The sequence below is a fragment of the Cygnus atratus genome, chromosome 14, assembly GCF_013377495.2.
Source record: "Cygnus atratus isolate AKBS03 ecotype Queensland, Australia chromosome 14, CAtr_DNAZoo_HiC_assembly, whole genome shotgun sequence".
In the NCBI taxonomy this organism is placed as follows: domain Eukaryota; kingdom Metazoa; phylum Chordata; class Aves; order Anseriformes; family Anatidae; genus Cygnus; species Cygnus atratus.
In genome coordinates, this window is record NC_066375.1 from 15,864,612 (window position 1) to 15,888,865 (window position 24,254).

The 24,254-nt window shown below is 42.3% G+C and overlaps 1 protein-coding gene across 1 annotated transcript in view; it reads right to left on the bottom strand.

The window, feature by feature from the left end:
* The window catches only part of WWC1 (WW and C2 domain containing 1), a 70,679-nt gene that overhangs the window by 23,730 nt on the left and 22,695 nt on the right, over positions 1 to 24,254 (bottom strand). Inside the window, exons 2-9 of the mRNA XM_035562943.2 lie at positions 16,188 to 16,297; positions 10,710 to 10,913; positions 9,364 to 9,440; positions 8,363 to 8,442; positions 7,301 to 7,430; positions 6,592 to 6,738; positions 5,464 to 5,537; positions 58 to 300 (exon numbers count right to left, since the gene is read on the bottom strand). Coding sequence (XP_035418836.1) covers positions 58 to 300; positions 5,464 to 5,537; positions 6,592 to 6,738; positions 7,301 to 7,430; positions 8,363 to 8,442; positions 9,364 to 9,440; positions 10,710 to 10,913; positions 16,188 to 16,297 — 1,065 coding nt within the window. The remainder of the gene's footprint in view (positions 1 to 57; positions 301 to 5,463; positions 5,538 to 6,591; positions 6,739 to 7,300; positions 7,431 to 8,362; positions 8,443 to 9,363; positions 9,441 to 10,709; positions 10,914 to 16,187; positions 16,298 to 24,254) is intronic.

Below are 24,254 nucleotides of genomic sequence, written 5' to 3' on the forward strand. Positions count from 1 at the left end.
GCTCCTCATCATCTCTTGCCCAATGATGCAAACTCAGTCCTATACCCAGTAACCTACCTCTCAGTTAGTGCTTTGCTTTGAGTGTCTCTAGCAGCTTGAAGGTCTTCCTCTAAGCGTCTTCTCTCTGTCTCCAATCTCTCCACCTCTCCTCGAGTCCATTTTCTGGGGCTAATAAATCGCATTTCTTTCAAGAGCTCCTCCTTCTCATTAATTAATATTAGACGATCCCGCTCAGAATCCAGCACTCCAGGCCAGGCCTCACTGTCAAGCTTAGCCAGTTGTATTTTCAGGTTTGCTATTCTGCAGCAAGAAGGAAAAAAAGGCAAGCAGTTATTTCACGAGGAGTGTCCTAGCTACTGCTCAACATACACATGAAGATGTACCATGACCAACCACACCTTCCACAGCCCTGAAGAAGAATCTTCAGCTCAAGGACAACTAATCTCACCCTCTATGTCATCTTTACGAGGGCGCAGTCAAGTATGGCACTGCCAGGAGGCTGACATGCAAAAATGGGATTTTAACTCAGGTTTGCTGCCAATGGAAAGCCAAGTCCCTAGTTAACCTGCAGTTTCTACCAGTCAAGGAATAGCAAAATAGAAATTCTGGATCTAAAAAAAAAATCTGTCAGGCACACTAAAGAGATGTTTCATATGCCTTAATGACCTCATACTACTTATTGTGGAGAGTATCACACGGTATGTATCTGATCTTTAATCAGGTTTATGGAAGAGAATTCTACACTCCCTACACAGAATTCAGATAAGCTGAGAAAGACCACTGGTCACTCAAAAAATTAGAAACAAATTCTGTCTTTACAATGAGGAAGTTCACCACATGCATGCTACTACTAGAAGAATGCAACCATAGGCTGAGCTTCCTGGACATATTAAAGAGTTAGGCTACTTCTGGCACAGCAGGGACCTAAGGACATGAGAAGTTAGAGGGATTACAATCCTACCTAAATCCAGCGTCACTTGTTTGCATGAACGTAAAGTCTATGTTGATTTGAGGTATCATCCCAGAGTGCAGTTTAAAGTCAGCGTCACACCACACTATCTCAAGCAGGAAGATTACAAAGAAGTCAACAGCAATACAGATCCAGCACTTCACAAGAGCTTTGACAGACAGAAGAGGGTAACACAGCTTGTGGCTGTTAAGGAGGCTGCTCACACCACCTATCCGCCCATTTCCTATTTCCCAAGTGTCTGAACTGCTGTGTCAGCTCCAAAAATGATCTGCTTCACACTACAATACAGACAGGCGAGCCAAAAAACCTGTGGTGGGTCACAGTACAGAAGTGAGGGCAGAAATGTCAGTCAACCCAGGGGAAGCAGTCTCCTTAGTAATAATCGTTGACCTACAACTCTTCATGACCTGCAAGGATAATTACTGGAGTTCAGTGAGAAACAGTAAAAATAAAGCTGAGTAAGAGTTACAATTGACTTGCATTTCTGGAACTTGCACATTTAGAAGTGACAGAGTGGGGAACATGGAATGGGGAAGGCTGAGTGGGCTGGGGAGGAGAAATTATGAAAGCTTAGAATTCAAACAATGAGAAAGGCAAGGTATCTTGTAGGAAATAATTCACCTGACTGAACGCCAGACAGCTGAGGCATGCACGCCCCTTCATGTGATTAACTACTCATCTCATTGAGGTTTTAGTAAACACATGAGAAAAAGTGATTTGCTGTATGTGAAATCAAAGCCCAGTGCTCACCCCCCTTTAAAAAGGGTTTTGGGGATCTGATGGAGTTACCAGACTTCAGTTGTGCACAATGAACAGTCATGGCTACTAATCTGGATTCTTCCAGAGCCTGGTTTATGCTACAGAAGTGCAAAGGATGGTGTCCACTACCCAACTAACCCATCGTGAAGTGATTATAGAAATAAAACGCAGATCTGGGTAGCAGCAGCTACACAACTGCTGAATGGCCTCAAAGAATAAATCTTTGTCTTCCAAGCTCCACATGCCAAGAGTAACTCAAGCCCCAAGACAGCCTGTGAAACAGAGGTACAAAATCAGGCTTACACACACCGACCTGCCTCCTCCATCACAGGACACAGACTAGATCACCTGTTTGAAGTCGAGCCTCATTTTCTCTGTAAACCAAATCCTCACAGCAGGTTGCTTACTCTAATTCAAGTTCCATAATTGTTAGAGATTCAACTCAGCTATTTTTAGGTTTTCTTCTGAGCTATTTTGTTTTTGAGTGCCTGATCAAGTGCAACACTGTGCTCCAACAAAGAATTAACAATGGCATTAATTCAAAATCCAAGAATTCCTCTGTGTATTTTGAAGGGATATGAGTTTAAGAGGATTGGTTGGCATTAATCTGATCACTTCTGGCATACATTTGCATGGATATGGCTTTTCCAATGGAATTTTCTCTATGCATTTCCAAGTCTAATAGCTTTTTTAAAGCAACTCCAGCTTTTGCCTTGCTCTCTAAATGATCATTATTTTTCCCCTTTTCAGTTAAAAGTAGGTTTACATATTCTGTTTCTCCTAGTCCAATGAAACGGTATCACTACAACAGAAATGGTTTGCAGACTGACGCGTGGCTGAAAAATCCACCCTTCAGCATTCACCAACGGAGTTTAAGCTACATCACTGAAGTGCCATGCTAGGTTTGCATTGCAAAAACCATCAGCAATACTGGGCTCAAGTCACACAGACCCTTTCTGAATGGCTACTAGCTTGCAAGACCAAACAAAATAGGGAACGGGAAGCTTAAGTTTTATTTAACTGTATTCTTAACTAGAAAAGGTAATTATATGACTTACTGTTTTTTTTCACCACTTGGAAAAGCTGTTATTTTTTGTGATATAGGCATAACTTGTAAAAATTTTTAGTCTTTTTGGACCTAATGCAGAGTACATGCATCTCCAGAGAAGTGTACTTCAAAGATCTGCCTCCACAACCAGTCATCAGTGGGTGATACTAAGAGATCAGCCTGTTTGTCAGAAAATTCAAAAAGGAAGGTGTTCTCTAAAAACTCACCAAATACCCACCATTGTTCCACAGCTGCTAAGTGACACTAAAATATTCCAGCTCAGAAGATTCTAAAGCCTACCTTTAAAAGCCCAGAGTTATCCAGTCATACAAAACCCAAGCTGAAAGATCAGCTGCTGAAGGAAGTAAAGCAGAGCATGGAGCACAACTGCTACACAACTGCGTTACTACTTTGTCTGAAGTTGTACAGCATAGTTAGTTGCATCAGACAACACCCATGCTTCAGGCTCTGCTGCAGTAGTGCTCTCCTTGTAGAGATGTAGCAGTGCCATCTCTTTTGAATAGATACCTATCATCAGTTTCCAAACCAATTAACCTAAAATTTGTCACTGCAGTCATCCTCTGCTCTTTTTGTATAGGTTTGAAAGGACTCTGCTCCAGGGCTCCCATTGTTTCACTGAGACGTAAAACAAAAGGACTTACTGTTAGATGAGGGAACACACAAAACTGCCCTCTAGCAGTTCTGACCTGAAAAAGTTCCGCAAAATATTCACCTACATCGGTGGCTTTAGTCTGGTCCACAACAGTGATGTAACTGTGTCTGCTACTGTCCACTTTCAAAATCATCATTCTTTGTAAAACTAGTAGCTCTACCCTACCTAATAGGAAATCACCTTGATTTCAAAGTCTCAAGTTTTACCTTTCCTGACAACGCTGAGCTCATAGGACAGATGCATCCCTACCGTTTGACTCCATAATACATGCATGAGCAAAGTACTCACTTACCTATTGTTCTTGGAGCATTTTAATATTCCACTGTGGGGACAGAAAGCGCTTCTAACACACAACACCAGGAGGAATTTTCACAGCAACATAAGGTTCCTTGTGAGTCACCAAATCCACAGTATTGTTCCAGCTTAAAACCAGTTAATGTATTTGTTTCTGCAGCTCCTACTGAAGGCTATGCCAAAATCACAGTGCTCTGATAGCTGGAGATCTTTTCATTTCACTATCAATTATTCATGCCCATTCAGATCCACCTTTTCTCAATGTTTTTTAAACTATGAGAAAATCCATAAATTATTTAAGACTGACACGAGGTATCAAATCTTAACTGCAAGACTGTGTTGTATGCACTTCTTCATCACTTCAAATGAAGTATTAGCTTGCCTTTATAAAGTTATGTCTCTTTTTTTTTTTTTTTTTTTAAAAGAGTATATATTTTCTCTTCAGGTTTATCTTTATTCACTTGCCCCTTGGAAAAGATACAGGCTAAAGTAAGAGTGCTTCATCTCAAACTGAAAATGTAAAGTCAGGGTAAATTAAATTGCAGCCCCGAGCAAAACTTAAAAGTAAAGAACAATTTTAACACTGAAACATTAACTACTGCATCTAAGGGATTAAGAATATATATACTTTTTTTTTTTTTTTTTTAAAAAAAAAGGATGATCTGAATATTACTGTAGCTGTTAATCTTAGATTGCCAAAACAGTTCTGATAAACCTTCTCTACCCAGAAATGTGCAAGCTCCTGTCCAAAGTAGCTGGGCACACACATTCTTTGGGTGACATTCTTCTGTGACAATTGCCACAGATGCTGATAAAAATTTATGCCACAGAAAAACATGGCCTGCTGACCATACCAGTATACTCAAATGAGAGCACTGAGTAACCACAGCCTTAAGCCTTATTTCCAACCAGAGACAATCCTTTCTTCCTTGTATGTATTCCAGGTACAGACTGTACCATACATCTGAAGTTTGCTTTTCTGGAATAGGCAAGTCCCTTTAGAATAGTTAAAAACAAAATCACCACCACTGACGGCCACACCTCTGAACAAGGACTAGGGCCACCAAAGTACATGGAAAGAACATTGCTTCATGGTTTTTCATCTAACTGTAGTATCAATCCATATAAATATAGGGACCTCCTCAACAAGTGAGTTAGCTATTATCAATTAAAAATACATCTCCCAACCTAATATAAGCAAAAGTTTTCTAAATAGATGTGATTTTTAAAGAATTTATTCTTCATTCATCTCATATCAGAGGGCAAATGTAAAAGCTTACATTCTTACAGGTAAGCAGACAGGCACTAAAACTGCAGCCTTTTGACCATGTCTCAGTATGCTAGGTGTTAACGCAATATACATTTCTCCTTATCTGACTTGAAGCCATGCAAACATTCACTGCATTTAGAGTAAGGTAAGGACATGCCTTTCGGTACAGTCTTCTTATTTGGAATGGGGAAGCATTGGCAACATGCAGGAAAACCACTTATGTTCCTGCAGGTGTGGCTAGATTGAGTTCTTGATGTGTTAGTCACTCCTTAGCAGTTTCTAGGATGGTTATTTATTTCTTAGATGATAATGTTGGCCCAGAAAGCTTGTTGCTTCACTAGCTCAGAAATTAGCATGTTTATGTAGCAGTAGCTCTGGATTTCAATCTGAGTTGCATCTTCAGAATAAACTGTACGACAGCCAAAAGGTAAAACAGACCAGAGAATTACCTTCTTTTTGCTTCTTCATATCGAAGGCGTAATCTCACTTTCTCAGCCAACTGGTTATTGCTGCTGGTAATAAACTGAGACAAAATATGAAGTCAGCAACTTAGTAACTGCTCCTATTTTGACATTCCTTCTTGAAACTGATGGTGTTACAAGTTACATTTGCTCTTGACAAACTACTTTACCTAGTTAAACCAGTCGCATAATGAGAAATATTTCCCTTGATTAAATTTTTCATGATTGTTTCAAATGCTTAAAAAATTCAGAGGATTCAGAAGCTCTTTGGCCTTGCTCACCATACAGGAGAACCTACCACATGTAGTCAGGCTTTCATTTTCATGCACACACAAGTAGTTTTGCAATATTTCTTCTTAACTGCTGATTGCAATCACGTTTTGGTTTGTGTTACATCTTGCTTTGGCTGTCAAGTCTTAAGGACAAGGGACATCCTATCAAGGCCTAATCTGCAGATCTTTAATCACATGTATGGCCCTGACTGCAAATGGCCACGAACACTTAAGTAAAGGTTCAAAGGAGAGGCTTCTGCGATGTCCTGAGAAGCACGCAAGGTACCCACAGCATCGCTTGATTCCTTGCTGAGGCTGGCACAAGCCTGCCAATTATGATCTTGCTGCACAAGTGGGATTGAAGACTTACGGAGCACTACACATGTTTAATGGCATCAAAATATCCGCACATATGCTATCATTCTCACTCCTTAACATTCACAAGCTGAAAGCAAAATGCACTCTTAAGGGAAGAGGCCTCATTAGAGCTCAGCCCATATGTAGCTGCTGAATGTTTCTGGTCTAGTAGCATATCAGTTTTATAAAGAGCTATGGGAATATTCACGTCTCAAGAAGCTACACCTACATACAAAGTAAAACTTCCTTTCTTTTTATTCCCACCTGGGTTGCTCTGACAGACACAGAGCATGGGGTAACAGCAGGCTGATTTCAGAGATGCATTAACTTTGGCATTAAACAAAAATGAAGGTCACCCAAGTTTAAAACAGGAGATGGTATCATTTCATAGATACTTGCCCACACCTGAAACCTTGTAATAAGGCAGTGCTGTTCTAGTTTCAGAGGAATGTTTCCAGATGCAATAGGTTTCCCACACTTTACTTACGTTTCCTGAAACATCTGTCTGGGAGCTGACATCCAGGTACTGCCTTGGTAACGAAGGGCTGGAGCTTTCCAAGGACATGTTGCTGGCCCACAGGTCTGACTGTGATCCTCTGTCATTCACGAAGCTGTCTTTTAGCCTGGCTAAACTCTGAAACCACAGAAATTCATCATATGAGCTCACTTTCACACAAAATACCTTGGCAGCTACACAGCTGTAGCCAAAAGGACATGATTAACGTACAGCTGTTCCATGTGTGCCCTCAGAGCCTGCCAATGTGAGGGCAGGCATGGCTGGTCTGTGCCTCCCACAGCACGAAGCAGCCCGCCTGTCTGAGCACACTCTCATGCCCACACGTAGACAGGCTCTCTGCTGGGAGCCTGAAGGAGGAGGCACACCAAATGGGCCAATTTTTTCACAACTTCTGCAGATTTGCTCTTTGACAGCAGAACAGACAGTCACACTGGTTCATGCTTGACCATTAAACCAAGAGACAAATGTCCATCTCTAACCAAGTGCTTACTGCTGTTAGTTATATTTTATAATTATTTCCAAAACTGACGAATAAACAGGCTACAGTTCAACCACGATATGGAGCTACTTTAGTAAAAAATAAATCACAGATCTGAAAAACGGAATACTTAAATTACTTCTTAAGTTCAACTTCATATGAATGGAGAAAAAGTACTATAAAGTCACGTTGTTTCAATACCTGAATGAGGTCTTGCTTTTCTTTCTCCCCTGATGTGATGGCCTTCTTGAGAGCTTTCATTTCACTTAAAATGGCTTGTGCCTCATCAAGTTTGTAGCCACCTTGAGTATCAGACATTTTCATGTCAATTCTGCATGGAAATTAAAAAAAAGATACAGTAAGCAAACTCTTTATGTAATGCAATTAATCGTATCATCCTAGATGCATACATCTTGACATTCACTGACAAGAAATCACACTAAGTATAATAAAGAAAAGCAGTGATGACGGATTCTTCGTTCTCTCTGTTAGAAGAATATTAAACTTAGAAACTCTGATTTTAGCCGTACAATTGCTTTGACTCCCTAGGAAGGGAGAAGATGAAAGGTGGAGAAAGTGTTTAGACAGACTGATGCTCATTACCTCATTTCTACCCCAGAGATCATCAAGTTAGCCACGTATTGTTAGTTTGTTAGTATTGTTAGCCACTACGTATTGTTAGTTTAAGTAAAGATTTTGAAAACCTGGCAGATCTCTCTCACACGAATGTATCTGCATGCACAACCTAATTACAAGCCACCTCATCCTCCTCTTTTCTCAAATGACTACTTACTGAAGTTGTCACTTAGAAAAAAAATTGGTAGGATACTTATCAGTGACATTACTGAAAACATGCCAGTTGCATATCCATACAAGGGTAAGTACCCAACATTTTTTCTCCCCTTCCCTTCCACCCTGATTTTTTCCTCAGTGACCTAAAACAAGGACTCTTATAATTAAGGCAATGGGTATATTGTGTCATCAGTATTGGGCAATACTGAGCAAAATGGAATACCATTTAAATGATAGAACTTGGTTCAAAATCTTTTCACCATGAAGTCAGTTCTGATGTAGCCAATTGCATACAGGTAAACATTCGAGCAAACTAACCCCCATGGCTTTGACTTGCATGTGCCCGAAGATCTCAGCAGCAATGTATTTCAGCTTAATGTTCTTTAGGCAGCTATTGATAAACGTAGAGGGGGATGCATTACAAGCCAGAGATGTTCTGCACTGAAAATAAGATCTTCAGAACAGACTTACTTCTTCAGTGTCTGAAATCCATGCTCTTTGTACTGGAGTTCTTGCTTCATGTGAGCTACCTCTCTCTTGAGTTTATTGACCTGTAGGAAGGTGTTACATTTTTGGAGCGATACTTTACATGAGTATTTAGGTACAGAACTACCCACTCAATTCAGAACTTACTCAGTGTAGACAGTACTCTCTAGACAAAGTTTCCAAATATTCACTCCATCTCAACAGCAGCTACCAGCCCTGACTGCATCTTCATCAGCACATTATCAATGGCTAGAGATTTATCTAGTACTTGGATGTCACATCATTTAATCGGGAGCTCAAGGGAAGTTCCAACCTCATAAGCAGGAAAGATGAGAAAAATTCAAAGGACAGCTATGAAAGCACATGCTGATTTTACCCACTGATGTTTAAAATCCTTCCAGTCATTAAAAAACGTTAGGTATGAGGACTGGAGTTAGACCGCAGTGATACAAGCCATCCTCCAACATACCAAATTAAAAGGCCCCACTGCACGAGTAACACAGCAGGATGATAATCCATATTGTAAATCCACTGACCCTACAGCTCGCTGTTTTATATTCCTCTGCAGAGGCCAGACTGACCTACTTTACTTCAGTCCTTTCTTCTTCCCAAAGTGAGCTCTGCATGAGAGAGCACACTGCCGCTCCTAGCAGCATGCGCTGAGCTCACGACAAAACAGCTGCCAGTCTCTGGAGAGAGCTCGCAGCTCCCTGGTGCTGCAGTGCACCAGGGAGCCAGCACACAGTTAAATATCCCACTGTGGAGCGAAACATACTATCAGCATTCAAGAGTCTAAGGACTATTAGGAAAACAATAGTTTCAAACTAAGACCATAGCATTTGAGAATTCTGCTACTTTCTCTCTTAAATTAAGAATGGCAACATTAACTCTTTCGACTGCTTTGACATCTCTTAATATTTATCATGAAGCTTGGAAAATATCTGAGGATTACTTGTGGCAAGCAGAAGTCCATTCATACTTCTTACCCTTGATTTTGTAGTAGCAATCTCTGCTTTGAGAATCTCCGGGTCATATTTGGAACTTGACGATGAGCCAGACAGCACTAGAGCAAAACAAACACTGCATTTAGCGGCTTTACCACCATCCCCATCTCCTCTACCAGCCCCACCAGGAATTAAGGCCTCCCATCACTCCCTCCACACATGGCTGCCATGGGCTTTTTATCCATTTGCCAGAATCTCTTCTCACCTCCTGCATCTCCAAAAGCATTCAGCACAACTGAAGGAAAAAACACTGCATAAAGGTTTACTTTATTTTTTAGACTTGGTTATTGTGTAAACAATCCACTGAATGTTTAGAAACAAAGCAAAGAATAAGAAACTGAAAAATGTGATTCAAGCCTTCTCACAGCCTTGAGAACATGACCGATCATCCAGTGTGTCACATCGTATTAAATCAATGTCCCATTAACAGCAGAACTCTTTTCTCAGCAGCAGTTAAAACTCTTATGCTTCAGAAGGTACAGAAGCTCCCCAACGTGCAATATTGTTAGAGGTAGCTGTAGGCAAGGGAGTTATTTTGATCCTTGCAGCCATCAGTTTATGCCCTATAAAACACGGGAAAACATTTCTCTTTCTGTTTGGTTGCTTTTTTTTCCTTTTTCTTTTTTAACGGATAGACAGCATCACACCAACGTAATTCACATTCATAACATATTGTTTTATTATACCAGTACTTAAGTAGAGCACTGCTTGCTTACTTCAGAGATAAGGGATGGGACCCTATTCAAATTTTTAAGAACCCTTCGATATCGGGCACAGAATGAGCCACTTGAGTTCACTACCACTAGATATAACCCAGAAAGAGTAAAAAGATGGCTGTGCGGGTGTGTCAGTCCTTTGATGTTGCTATCAAGAACAAATATTACAGTTGTAAGGATTATATAAAAAAACCTTCTGGAAGACTTGCAGGAAATACATTTTCCTCTGGACATCTTCCACTGGCAAGAGGTCTGGGAATGCCGCTCAGGATTAACCTTCTTGCCTTGTTTCTGTACTTTGGACAGGTGAACCAAGGAACACAACACAGAATCTCCTCCCCCCCTCACCCCCCCCAACATTTCTTGAAGCCCATGTTGAAAATCTGCACACCGACTCCAGCGAATGAGGAAAATAGTAATAATGTTCATAATAGCTATCCTTTATAAAATAGGCATTAAACAACGATTGCTCATTTTGTCTCAAAAGCAAATGAAATGTGCAGAGTATTTGATGTGGCATAACATACCCCGGTGCTCTATCAGATGACCAGCTTCAAGCATATTACTGTCCTAGAGGGATCACGACTGAGAAAGTCACTTCATAATACTCACAGCTGGTCTGAGAGCCCAGTTTGTGCTCCCACACATCATGAAGCTGCCGGTATTCTTGCTGGGCCAATTCAAGCCTCTGCTGTTTCACTTGATAGATCTCCTTCTGTGCAGCAATTGCCTCTTGGGCTAGGACAAGATAGTCTTTCAGCATATGTTCCTGCTCCCGTCGCCATTGCACACGAGGATCTTCTATCTGTGTAGTTTCTTAAAGAGAAAACAAAAGGAGGGAAGATAATAAAATGCAGGCTTGTATCACTGCCTGGAGAAGCTCCACCATTTATGACAATATTTTGAATTTGCCCTGTGCCCCTTCTCCCATTAACAAGTGGAATAAGGACATGTCCCTTTTTTTTTTCTGCCTCCTTAGGAAGTGATCATTGATCTGCAACAAACTCCATCAAGCTCTTATATTCTGACTCATTCTATAGAATACATGCCCAAATCAATGTACAACTCTCCAATTCCTCTGATGCTGAAGCCAATGTGGTTCTGCCTCTTAAAACATTCACACAAGCGTATGCACACACAAGCACTGGAGAAGTGACACCGAGTGTCAGGCTTATCTTTATTGTACCTGGTTTATAACATTTCTAATAAAATAGCTCTGCTATTTCACTGATAAAACAACTTTCAGAAAACTTCATTGCCACATGACTGCATTCAAAAATGTGAAAGCAATTACAACTCTGCCTGTCCTCTTTGGCTGCAAAGCATCTGTTATTAGCAAGGGGAAGAAAATTAACTCATTCAGAGTCCATACGTAAATACAAAGAATTGCTAAATCACAGAGTGCATCTGTAAAAGTGCCTTCAATTGCATTATATAAACAGCATCTCCGGAGGGGAGTAAACATTTCCCTCACTGAAAGAAAATTCAGCAGTAAATCACTGCAGAATACAGGAGGTGGAGTTAAAGGAAAATATTTTTGTGGTAACGTAGGCAACACAGTCGTGAGCGGCTACATCACCTTCAGCTCCGTTACCCCAACACAACTGATATGTGGCTTTTGGGGTTTCTAATCAAGGAAAAGCCATAGGGGTACAAACATGCAGATGGTCCTAATGCTAATTAGGCAGATTTGTATTTGTCTTTTTTGTGATGAAGTGTCCAAAATACTTTTCTCTTTCAAGGTTATTTCATGTTCTTGCTTGGAACAGGTTCCAACATTCAGTTGACTAAGTGCTCTGAACTGTCCAAACTACCATGCCTGAATAAGCATGCCTAGTCACCACATAATGAATAATTAATAAAAAGGAGCTGCTTGAAACTATCAGTAGGAATCTAATCTGCATATCTTAAGAGCCTCTTTAAATATTTAGGAAGAGCTGCCATGGAGGAAGGTAAGAGCAGCTCTCGGTGAGTCAGGAATAAGACAACATGCAGCATCTGGGAAGGAGCACTAGCAACAATCCTAGAAGCAGAAATCGAAATAAATAATTTTACCCACGGGATGGACACTCAGCCACATTTTCACAAGCTGCCCGTGATCATGCTGAGGAGAAAATTAACAGGAGACTCCAATAATAACTTGTTTCAACAGTATCTCAAGACCCAAAAGAACACCAGGCACTTCAACTTACATAGCACAACCTGAACAAAGCTGCAGAAGTAAGATGATTAGAGAAAAAACTTTTAAGAGACTAACAGTATAGTTCGCAGAACTGTTTCAGCAGCAAGTTTTTATAGATCCTGCTAGCAGAAACAGGATTTCAGCTGTTGTGAATACTGAAATTAACCCTGAAAAATTGTCCCAAAATAACTGGAAGGGCAAAAACAGCCACTTGTGTCAATTGTAGGTGTTGATGCACTCCCAAGACAAACACCGTGGTCTTGCTTACGGGGAGCAAAGGAAAACTCAGCAAGACAGAGCAGCTTATCAACTCCAAGTCTGAAAATCCCAGGCTCCCGTCTCTATTCTTGTCCCCTAAATCCCATTTTCCAGATACCCACTATCTACATCCAAAGCACGTAACTCTCTTTACTCCATAGTTGAGCCAGAGAGGGAAGTCTGCCGCAAATTCCCCAGAGAGATGCTCCTGATACCTGTGGCTTCTTCAAGCTTCCATTTTTTTCCTTCAACTAGCAGCCCATTCTTACTGTAACTGCAAGAAAGGCAGTGGAGGCTGCTACAGGGACATCTCTGTTATAAACCACCAGGAGAAAGACTATAAAGTCTGCTTCATCATCCTGAACACCTCTGTTACAGGAGCTGAGACACAGTCCAGGTAACATTAAACCCATGCAAGAAAAAACCTTAACCAGCTTTTTGAAAAATCAGTAACACAAACACACTCAGAACAACTGAGTGAAGTTTTTTAAGCCAGCAGCTGCTACGTTTTTAGACATACAACCAAAAACTTGTGCAGAAAAAACAGAAGTTTTAATAATTCAGCATTGTAATATAATTCTAATAATTCAGTATTGTGTATGTCGACAACAAATCCAAGGAGATGTATGCTCTCAAAGACCCGCCCCAATTAAAACCATCTTACCTCCGTACCCCCAGAGTATCTCTCTTACCCCTTCATCTCTCAGAGATCCAGCAGCTTACCTGACATTTAATTCAGGCTATGGTGCAGCTTATCTGATAAACAGCATGCACAGCACAGAGCAATAAATGCTGTACTGTTCATCCACAACAGCTCTTTACATCGCTACAAAACCAGGGACAGGTGAAGTTCTTCACCCCTGAGCAAATGCACCATTCATAGCCCACACGCACACCTGACCCACAAAACACAAGCTGAGTGTCTGTCTGAGGATATGGCGGGGGGAATAAGTCATCAACTTCTCTGGTAAGGGAAGTCAACACTAAGATCTGACGTACTTCCACAGACTGTTAGACGTTTTTTGCCCTTGCTAGGAATTTGGGAATTCATTCTTCCAGGTCCCCCTTGACTCTTGGCAATAGGTAGAATAATGAGAGATGGAATGGCGTTTCCCAAATCTCCTGTTCTGTTCTACCTGCAGATCCTGTGCATCTCTTAGAGGAGGGCACTGGCAGCCCACCCTTCCCACCACCACGCTCATGTGTGCAGTGAGAGGAGGCACCTCAAAAACCTCTAGTCCAAGGGAGAACACTGCCCCAAATGCACACACCACCTTGCAAAGCAAATGCTTGGCAGCAGCCAGCTCACAGACAGGATGGAAGCACTGTTACATCCTGAAACTACTTAAAAAAGGGGAACAAAGCATTCACCTCTCCCTTCTTAGTAATCACTAACTGTATCCCCTTGATTGCAGCATCAGGCTTTGCTTTTCAAACATGCAACCATAATCTAGGAAAACGTTGGCCAAAGGGCTCTCAATTTGCCAACAGCTACTAAAAAATGCAAAATACATTCTTAAGTCAGATCCAAGGCCTACGGGTTATTACATCATTTGTTGTTCTGTTTTTTTTTTTTTTTAAATGCTGTGCTTGTCATAAATAAATCTTCATATCTGAAGAATGTAGCCTTACCACGCTTGCATCAGCACCTAGAAAGAAAATCATGGTTTCTTGGGGCAAATCACATTCCAAAGAAGTTCCACCAGTCTGAGACACTCAGGGCTATGCATGAATACTGTATTAGAAATATTCTCAGTACTTAATTCAATTTAATTTTATTTATTTTGCCTCAGAGAGAAGGTTAGAAGTATTCTCTGTCTCACTTGTTTTTAAATGGCTCCTGGCCTTAGACTGAAATTTAGGTCTGTCGTTTCTGATAACTAGGCTCAAATTCTTCAAGTCTGCAGCAAGAACCAACGTGCCTCCATCCCTTCTGCTGATGGTTCCTTCCTGCACAGGGATCTGCAGGAGACCTTGGAGAGGAGGTGGGTTTGGACACTCTCCAGAGAACACTTCACACGAACCACAAAGATGAGCCTCTTGATTAGCTGATGGTAAGTGGATATGGTTTGCTTTATCATGATTTGTGTTAGAGCTGGCTTAAGAAATACGGTCATGATTTAGTTTCTCTTCTTTTTAACCTCTTAATTGAAATTCTAGATCAAGTATTGTAGCCTCTGGCATCTTACAGAAGGTAAGCTTGAAAAGCAACTGCTGTTAAGAAGGTGTCAGCACAGTTCAAAGCTGTAACTGCACTCCCTTGAAGCCTGTGGTGCTTTCGAGTGGCATGGACTAGGGAAAACTGCCCTGCACCACACACATCTCAGGCCTAAAACCAGATCTTTGCGCATTCACAGAGGGGTCAACTCAAATGCACAGCTAAGGTCTTATTTTGTTTGTCCCAACTACGTGCTGAAACTTCTCCTAGCTGCGACACTCAAGAGGTCCAACAAGTATTTAAAAGTATGTAAATACTGTGGTATTGGGAAGACAATATCTAAATACAAATACTGTTGTCATCTGCAGATCTGCAGACACAATCTTTGTATTGCAGAGGGCAGTTAGTGCTTTTTGAGAATAGTCTTTTTTTGTTCTCCCGTTTTAATACTCAGAAGTTGGTAAAACCAGGAACATGCAATCTCAGGCCAGTTGAAAATGTGGCCTCTCTGAAAGGAAGGGAAGCAATATGAAGATAGCTAAGACATATAAAGTTGACTTCCATAGTTACAGTTTAAAAATCTTGTAACTTGCTGAAAAAAAATTGCTGAAGTTCTCAGTTGAAGTCACAAAAGCAGTTTTTTTTTTCTTTTTTTTAAAAATTTGTCAAGGTACTTTTGTCCTTCAGAATTTTTTGCTCTTTGCATTAGCTACAAAAAGCTAGCTCTGAAAGGACCTGGACATGCCTCTGCTGTGAAATTCTGGAATGCAATCACAGTGGTTCTCTGAAGAGAGCAAAAGTCACTGATTTATTTTGTTTATGCCTTGTTTTTCAGGGAATTCACTCTAGCACAACTTATTTCCTAACAACATCTGCAACGACATATCCAGTTATGAATTTTCTTGCATATAATTCAAATGAGCTTATAAAGCACAACACTTCTGTTCTATCACGCAAAGGCAGTAAGCAATGGCTTAGTTTGAGCATACAGCATAAAAATGCCACAAATTTAACACTTTTCCTACTTTTTTCAGGATACCCCAAGCTTAATTGAGAGTTTCCTCTCTAGTAAAGAGAATGTGAACTCTTGCAGCCCCAGGAGCTCCATTAACCATGCAAGCAGTCATTCAGCTTATCCCTGCCAGGGAAATCAACACAAGACCTTTGTACTGTTTCTGATGGTCTTGCCACAAGGACAAATTCCAGGCTAAGAACAAACTCCAAATCATTGCTGCCTAGTCGGACTCTTCAGCAGAGCCAAATCTTAGAGAGGTGTGCTCACAGTATAAGCTTGAACATGACTATTGATCTGAAGACTACAAACAAAAAGGTCACATATCCCTGCTAGAGAGGGGGAATGAACTCCTGTGGTGCAGGACAGGATTTGAACTGCACCTGCTCCAAGACATGCTGTTCAGTAATTTTGTGTTCAGTACATTTTAACACGGGTACAAAACAATCACTCTGCAAAACACACTAACGTGTTACTTACTGGTATTGTGGTCTATGTAATAAACTCCAACCTGAGGATCATAAGCTTCTTCCCATCCTAATGGCAATTCATCGCTAATGCAGTCTGCAAAGGTGAGTGGTTTAGTATACCTGAAATGCAAAATAATCCAGGATTAATAAAAGAACACTCCCACATGTCCATTCCAAGTAACAGAGCAGAAAACAAGTAGCACAAGAGACTTCCTATAAAACACTGAGAAACTTGGAAACTATTTTAAAGCTTTTGCTCTTATTGAATAATACCCTGCAAACTCTTCCCCTTCTTCAGCTACAGTTGCAGCAGGATGAATTCATTGTGACAGAGCTCCCAAGCCTGGTGTAACTCAGCCAGTACTTGTTCAACAAAGGAACTTTAAGAACTTTGCCAGGAACAACCCTAGTCTCTCTGCTGAAAGAGAAAGATTGTTTGCAGGCAGATCCTGTATCAAAAATATGTAGACAACATGAGAAATGCAATTTGCATAGCATGAATAATTAAGGCGACACAATCAATAGCAAGTGATGAGGACTGCGGGACCACTTGTCATGCAACTCCAGTCATCTGCATGGCAATACGTTCCGTTTCATTAATGGCAAACTAGACTGGTTTCTCAGTGCCATAAAAACACGCAATCCACTCAGTGCAAACGAGGAAGTATTTTCGTCGAATTGCTCTGATGAGTTTTTCTACTAGATACCACATCCAGCAACACTCTGAAGGCTTGTGTAGCTACAAAGCCAGCTCCTTGAGCGCATCCTGCAGCTGCCAGTTACTGAGGCCGTGCTCCTCTCCTCCCTGGGACTCAGCAGCTCACTAGGTTCAGCCTGCACCAACTGGCTGTGTTACTGCTGGGAGGCACAAGCCAGGAAGAATGAAGCTTGCAGACATCTCAGAGCACTCAGCTGCCAAAAGATGCCACAGGCCCAGGCAGCCACGCACAAGCCCAGTGCATGACATGGGGTGCTCCTGGCATTAGGGCCACAACTTGGTGCTGGGGCCAGTGAGCCAGGCTGGCCAGAAGGGCCCTTTGAGCAGCAAGTGGCGGACACGGAGCCCCCCAGCACCTCTACCTGTTACGCTGCACATACTACAAGCCATGCAGCCAGAAAGCAGCCATGGAGCTGTACTGGGCTGCCTGCAAGCAGTGCTGCTCGGGAATGTAAGAGGGCTGAAAGAGCAAGTTTCCAACCCACAGTAAGACACCAAACAGGTCTGCAGAAATCCTATGGATCCAAAGATAATTCAGCAGGGCTGAGAGCTCGATAAAATGTCTTATGAAGTTTTGAGCACACTTGAGCATACCTTACCTAGAGGCACTGAGCTGGGAGACCCACACGAGTATCTTACAAGATACTCGCAAGAGGCTCAATATGAAGTCAACGTTTAGGAAGACTAAGGGACTTCCCCCAACTGTAACCCAGAAATCTGCTACACAGAAAGAGGGAGGTAGGAGCAAGCCAGTAATCTCTAAATTTACCTGCTGTTGCACTCCTCTTTAAACCCTTTGCCTTTGCCATCTAAAGCACTACCTGAATCACTGCTCTCTCGAACTGTAAATTTAAAGCTCTGCAGCACACACAACAGATTTGGACCTTCCCAGCACAGAACTGCTAAAAAAAAAAAGTTCCTTTATCAATGAATTTTCACTGAAAGGTTTATTATTTTTACCCTTTGTAATCTAGGCTGTACCAATAAGATGTTTGTACAGAAAACAGATTACTCAAGAAATAAAGCAGAATCTCAGTATTACTGATTGTTATCTCTTATCTTTGGGGGGTTTGCTATCCCCAGTCTCTGCCTGAAGATCAAGCTATGTGCTGCTCTGAGCTGGCCAAGTCAAAGATGCACAGGGATAAAAACGCAAAGCAAGGTCAGATGTGAGCAAGGATCCCAGGAGATAACACAGAAGAAAGTGCTGTGGCAAAACATGTTGGCAATTTCCGTTTGAACATTAAGGTTACCGCTTTCACCTCTCTGAAAACGCATCGCTTTTATTTAATCTCAGCAGTTCAAGCAGAAGCACCACAGGTGCCGGCACGGGAAGCAGCAGCTCTGAGCCCTGGGGTACCTGCACCCAGGCGGGGTACGGGCACACAGGGACACCGAGGCTGGAGACGGGGAGTGCCCGCAGCGAGCGATCCAAGCAACTCTCAGCACAGGGCAGTAGTCAAATCAACACAACTGCACCAAGCTCACTGGTGAAGGCATGCTGCAGGTATAAAACGTACCTTGGTAGCTCAATTCGTACCACACACACCGAGCAGAACTCTGCTCAAGAATCAGGCCTAGGATTACAATCAAACTCACAGCCCCCTGCCCTGTGCTGAGCTTCTGCACCAGAGCCAGAATCCAGGACTGCTTTAATCAGGGAGCAGCACCATAATGCCAACTTAAGAGCTCCCAAGTTCAATACCGAGCCCACAAAGTTTCGGCCTGGCTTTTGCCCAGACCTCTTTTGCTAGAGGCGGCTGAATTGCTTCTAGGCATGCCCAGGAGCTGCCAGGCTCAGCAGGGAGCCAGGCCCAAGCAGCTTCGGGATGTTCTCCTACCGAATGCAGTGCGTGAACTCCAGCCACTCACTTCTGTCAGCTGGTATTTTGGAGAAGGGCAGAAAGGTAGGAGCAGTGTGACAGAAGGCAACTCATTTCTGCTGGGAGGCTTGCCAGCAGTTCCTAGGGCTCAGAAACAGAGCATCACCTTTAAGGTTCAGGCATTCAGAACATCTTTAAGGAGCACCCACCACCAGGCACCCCTGATTTGTGCTGTCCTCCCCGGCTGAATGCAAGCCTGCAGCTATCCCATTTGTACAGACGAAGTACTCATTAAAGGAGAAACCTGTCATTCAACCAGCAAACAGAAAAGTAATTAGTTTTCAGAATTAACAAAGTAATTCCATTTATTACAGACAACATATGTCATATAGCTATTTCCCCAAATAACTGCAGCTTCATAACCAAAGCACTCTTCTCAACTCCTTTCCCTTGCTGCTGCAGAAAACTGGCACAAATCAAAGAGGCAGTGCTACAATGACAGATTAAAGACATGCAATATGTTGTGTAGCCAGATTAATGAATAAACCATAACAAGAAAAAGGAGACATTACCCTCCTTTTTTCAAGATAGAGTGACTTTTGCTTTTGTTATGAAGACGGAAATAAACCAATTTTCTAAAAGGGGCCCAAAAATCAAGCATCTCCCTGAGCACATTCACAATGTAGCACAATAGATTAAACGAGTAAGAGGTAAAGGTTTTTCTCACAGCAAGTCACATTCAGTTAGTGTATCACTTCTGCATAACACAGCGGAGTTTCTGCATTTGGGAAGTTAAAGCCAGGACACATCTGCAGAACTATTTCTTTTGAAACATCTCATTTACAATTCACAAAGCTTCCTTGCAGCCTTGGAAAAGTCTCATCAACGCAGCCCGATCATGTTATCATTTAAATGGCCCTCACTGTACCAAGACTCAAAGCTGCAACTGCCTGGAAGAATGGGCTCCTTTCGCCCACTGTGCGTGCACTCTAAGGAAAGGAGTCTACTAAACTATTTACGCATACTTACCCTCCTTGGGTAAGGAAACCTCCAGATGCATTCGTCTGAGCTTTCAAGAGAAATCAGCACACCTGGATGTCCAGAAAATCCTGACTGGGTATGAATTCTGCCTCCAAAGAGTGGACCAAGTGTGTGTGGGTTCGGGGAACAAGTTGGTAGGTATATCAATATTTACGAAAGCCCAGCTAGCGTAGTTAAGAGATGACACTTGCAGGCACATGAAACTGTCTGCATCTTCCAGCCATACTAGGCATGCCCTAACAACCTTTAGAGCAGAAGTTTGACCAGAACTACCACTGAAAAGATTCAGGAGCTTTAAAGCTGGAAAAGTAAACAGTGTGTGAAATTCCTTAAGGAGAAACCAGTTTGAGCTAGAGGAGATTTACAAATCCTAGCCTAACTCTGGCCTTCTAGCTCACGAAAACGTAACCCAGCCATTCCTCTCGCACACCAACTCCTCTGTATCTCCTGTTTTAGGAAAACGTAGTGTCCTGAAACACAGCACATCAACTTGGCTTTACCACACCTCACGTTAACTTCTCTTGGTTTTCAATACGTTATTTTTTCATGCAATTTCGTTCAAGAAATTCAGACTTACTTGAGGCAAGTGTAATCAATCCTTAAGATCCCTGGAAACCAGGTACCCTTAGCAACCATCACCCAGTGAGCCAAGGGCACAGCTTCAGAATGAATCTTAATAACAGAGGTAGGAGATAACAGCCTCACGTGGCATGCTAACCTGAGGAGTATCTTTAGGCCTTGAGGCAGAGGCAGGAGAGGGGAAGCCATAGTCCATGCCCGCACCCAGCACCCCATAAAAGCACTGAGAAGCTTCCAGCTCTGTGAAACATCTGGCCCAAATAGCTCAAGTATTTGTACATCAAATGTTTTTCAAATCCTTCTTCCACAGCAGCAAACAGACAGTTTCCTAGCTCTAATTTAATAAGCCATGCCATTTTTAATGAGAGGTTTCTATATTTCTTATGATTTTTGATCTACCACCTTCAGCTTCTTGCACGGATCAAGCTGGAAGCCAATGTTATCATGCACAAACATTATTAAATCAAAACTTGCTCATCTCATATTCAGAAAGCCTTTCTATAGTCTTTAACTCTACTGTTGTCAATCAAAAAAACCCATTACGCAGCAAACTGAAGGCAAATAATTCTTGTATAACAAGTTTTTGATTGGCAGGTTTGTTAAACACGGCCATAACATCACAAAGGCTTCTGACTGAAGCTGTAAATGGGTGAACTGTGCCGCTTACAAATTTGAAGTTAATACTACTAAGGTAACAAATCAATTCTGAATTTCTTAGAAAAATAATGTTACGTTAGCTTTAATTAGTGGATTTCACTGCCAACTGGTGACCTAAAGCAATTTAACAGAAGCACACAGCTTTTCAGTTAGGCTCATGGCTGTGTGTACAGACATGTATGTGTGTGTGTGTATATATATATATATTTATATATATATATTTTATATATATAAATATATATATATGTACACACACACACCTCCTATATACACACATATACATGCTTAGGTCACAAAGACGTTGAGCATTCACCAAACACCAATGGACTGGCAAGTTTCTGTGCATTACTTAAACCCACTTAATCCCCATATTTGCAGGGCTCCTCACACCACCAAGACAAAGTAAAGCCATGCAAACAGTGGAGCCTTATTTTCATCAGGTCAGTGCAGATCACATGGCCTTATAGAAAAACCCTTCATCACTCTGTACGGGTGGAACCACAAACGAGGGGATTTCCACAGCTAACCGCACCGATAGCGACAGCTCACTGCAGAACGGGCAGGGGCAACACCTGGATCATGCAGGTGCTGTGGGTCCTGCGCCACAGCCACCGCACCAGGGGCTCCACCACCTCCGTGGTGTTTCTCCTTTCCTCCTACACTCACACAGCGACTGCAAGGCACATGGGTTGCATGGGCAACAAGTCAAGCAAGAGAAGAAAACTGCAGGTTCTGGCAGGTATCTCCGCTCATAGCGTTTCTCTCAGGGAATCAAAGAGTTTTTGAACCCAGTGTTTTGTGGGAGCAGCTCGCAGTCGGGTTGTCAATGCTTTGCACTGCACCAACAAGCTCTTCACACAGCATTTCTGTGTGTCTCATCAGGGGGCTCGCAGCGTGCCTGCACGTGGGAGCAGAAGGGGCTGAAAGCACCTCAACGCTCCAGCATGGAGGCTGGGGCAGCAGAGGAAGACCCTTACAGGCCTGACAGGCCTGGGCTCTGAGGAACCTGCCGAGGGGGAAACGCTGCTGTAATCCAGGAGGCTGCCACAAGAACTGCTGCCAGGAGCCTCGCCACAGTGACATACAGGCGCCTTTGTTTTTAATGAGGTCATTCCATTCTCAAGACAGACGATGATTATTTTTAAACTTCAGCAAAAAAAAAAAACAACTGTCACATTTCAGACAAGTTTTCTAGGACTAGAGCAGTCTACTACTCAAGAGCTTTCAAAAATAGACTCCCACACATTTATTACTCAACTCCGCGATCCAGCCCCCAAGCACACCAGGCAATCCGTCCCTATAGTAACTCTGTTTTCCCTCGGAGCATCTTCTCTCACTGCAGACAATTACCTGTGGAGGCCCGGGGTGCAGCACTGTCATCTCGCTGTCAAAGCTCTCCCCAGCCGGCACCCTGCACCTGAGCCCCGTGAAATGCCCCCTTGGATTCCCACTCCAGCTGATGAGGTGGATGAGAATAGGTGATGAGAACAAGCAGAGGAGCAGCACAGCAGGCAGGGCTGGCCCACCGGTACCCGCAACAGCACCAAGACCTCAGCAGCTGCAATGCTTGGAGAAGGGGAGTCCTCCCTATCCAGGGGAGTGGGAAGGAGCAACTCAGAGCCACCACGAGCTCACAGGAATTACAAGTGGAAGTGTGCTTGCAGTAAAACCAGAGTCACCTGAGAAAAGCATCCTATTATAAAGTTGTTGCTCTAAACCAAACAAATTTGCTCAAGCCACAACCTAAATACCACCAATAACACAACACACACAAAAAGTCGTAAACCAGACAACACAACACCTCATGCAACTCAGACTGCCAAGCTCTGATCTTCTCAGAAGTGGTTTCCTTTGTTGCCATGGTTATCAAGCATCTTCTCAACCTCCCAAAGACTTCTTTCCTCCTCTGGCCCCAGAGGCTCCACATATGGGGCCACCTCATGGAGAAGCAAGCCCCAAAGCCATCTTTCAAATCTTCTTTTCTAAACTGTCATCTCTTTAAGTGGTTTTATTGACATCCAGGAACTCACTGATGGTCTCTTCCACTCTTGACCAAGACATGAGAATAACCCAAGCAGCTCATTAAGGTTTATCTTGAACTGTATGTTGTGTGTCAGTTTTGACCCTCTACTTCTCTTTTGCACAAGCAGCCAACTTCCAAATTCTTCTTTCTCTACAGAACTTAGGCATGTGCTGCCAAGGTAGATGCTAACAAAAAATTTAGGACTTAGCAAGGGCTCGAGAAATCAGGCAATAGCCTGTGTTTCAAGCACTTGAAACACAAATACACTTATGCATTTAATAGCAATAATAGATTTACATTACTCAAACAGATTCATGGAAGCATCGAGCTGTACAGTACACAATTTAACACCCCACCAGCCACAACAAGCTATCTAGTATGTATCAGCCTACTGTTGAGCATCTGCTTTCTTGTTCTACCCACTTTTGAAAAGGCTTGCATGTTTACAAGCTCTGCTGTGCACACAATGACAGTCTATTTACCCATGCATTTCTTTTCCGTAGAGATCATTTACCTTTGGAAGCAAAGAACTACTAAGTTATTTGCGCAGAGAAGACTATCAAAAACCACTTACAGATTTTAGATCATTCCTAGAGATTAGCAAACTGGCTCTGCTAGCAGGAGAGAGGCAGGAGGTCAGTCATACCCTCTTAATCACTCAAATGCAAAATTCCTGAGATAGTTCAAGGTTAAAAGTCAGGAAATGGGAGTTAAGGCTTCTCACAACATTAATTTGCCTGCCAGCCTGTGTATCCTGCATGCTTTCCAGAACTGATTAAGCAGAAAAAGATATAAAAGAGTAAGGTACAACTTGAGAACAGTGCAGTACTACTGAACTAAAAGCATGCAAGAGTTGGAATTTAACCATGCAAGTCATTCAAATGCCTCTGGCTTTAAACAGCTGAGGCCTTTTTTTTCTTCATTGAAGTCTGCCTTCAGTTCTTCCAGGATCAGAAGCAGTCTTGCCACCTGCACAGCCTGAATAGATTAATTAAAATCAAGTCAGGTTTCTCTTTCACTCCAAAGTTCGACTGCTCTGGAAGAAGGGGACCCTTCACTTCACAGCAAGGGGTAAATTGGCTACCAAACATCCAGACCAAGTAGTTAGACTAGTTTCTTGACATATTTTAGAGATTAGGAACTGGAAGGTTTGTCTCTGTTCTCACAGCCTGCACTCCTACTTCTCTGAAAGGCTGCCTATACAGTGTGGGTGGCAACAGTTTACATTGGCAAGAT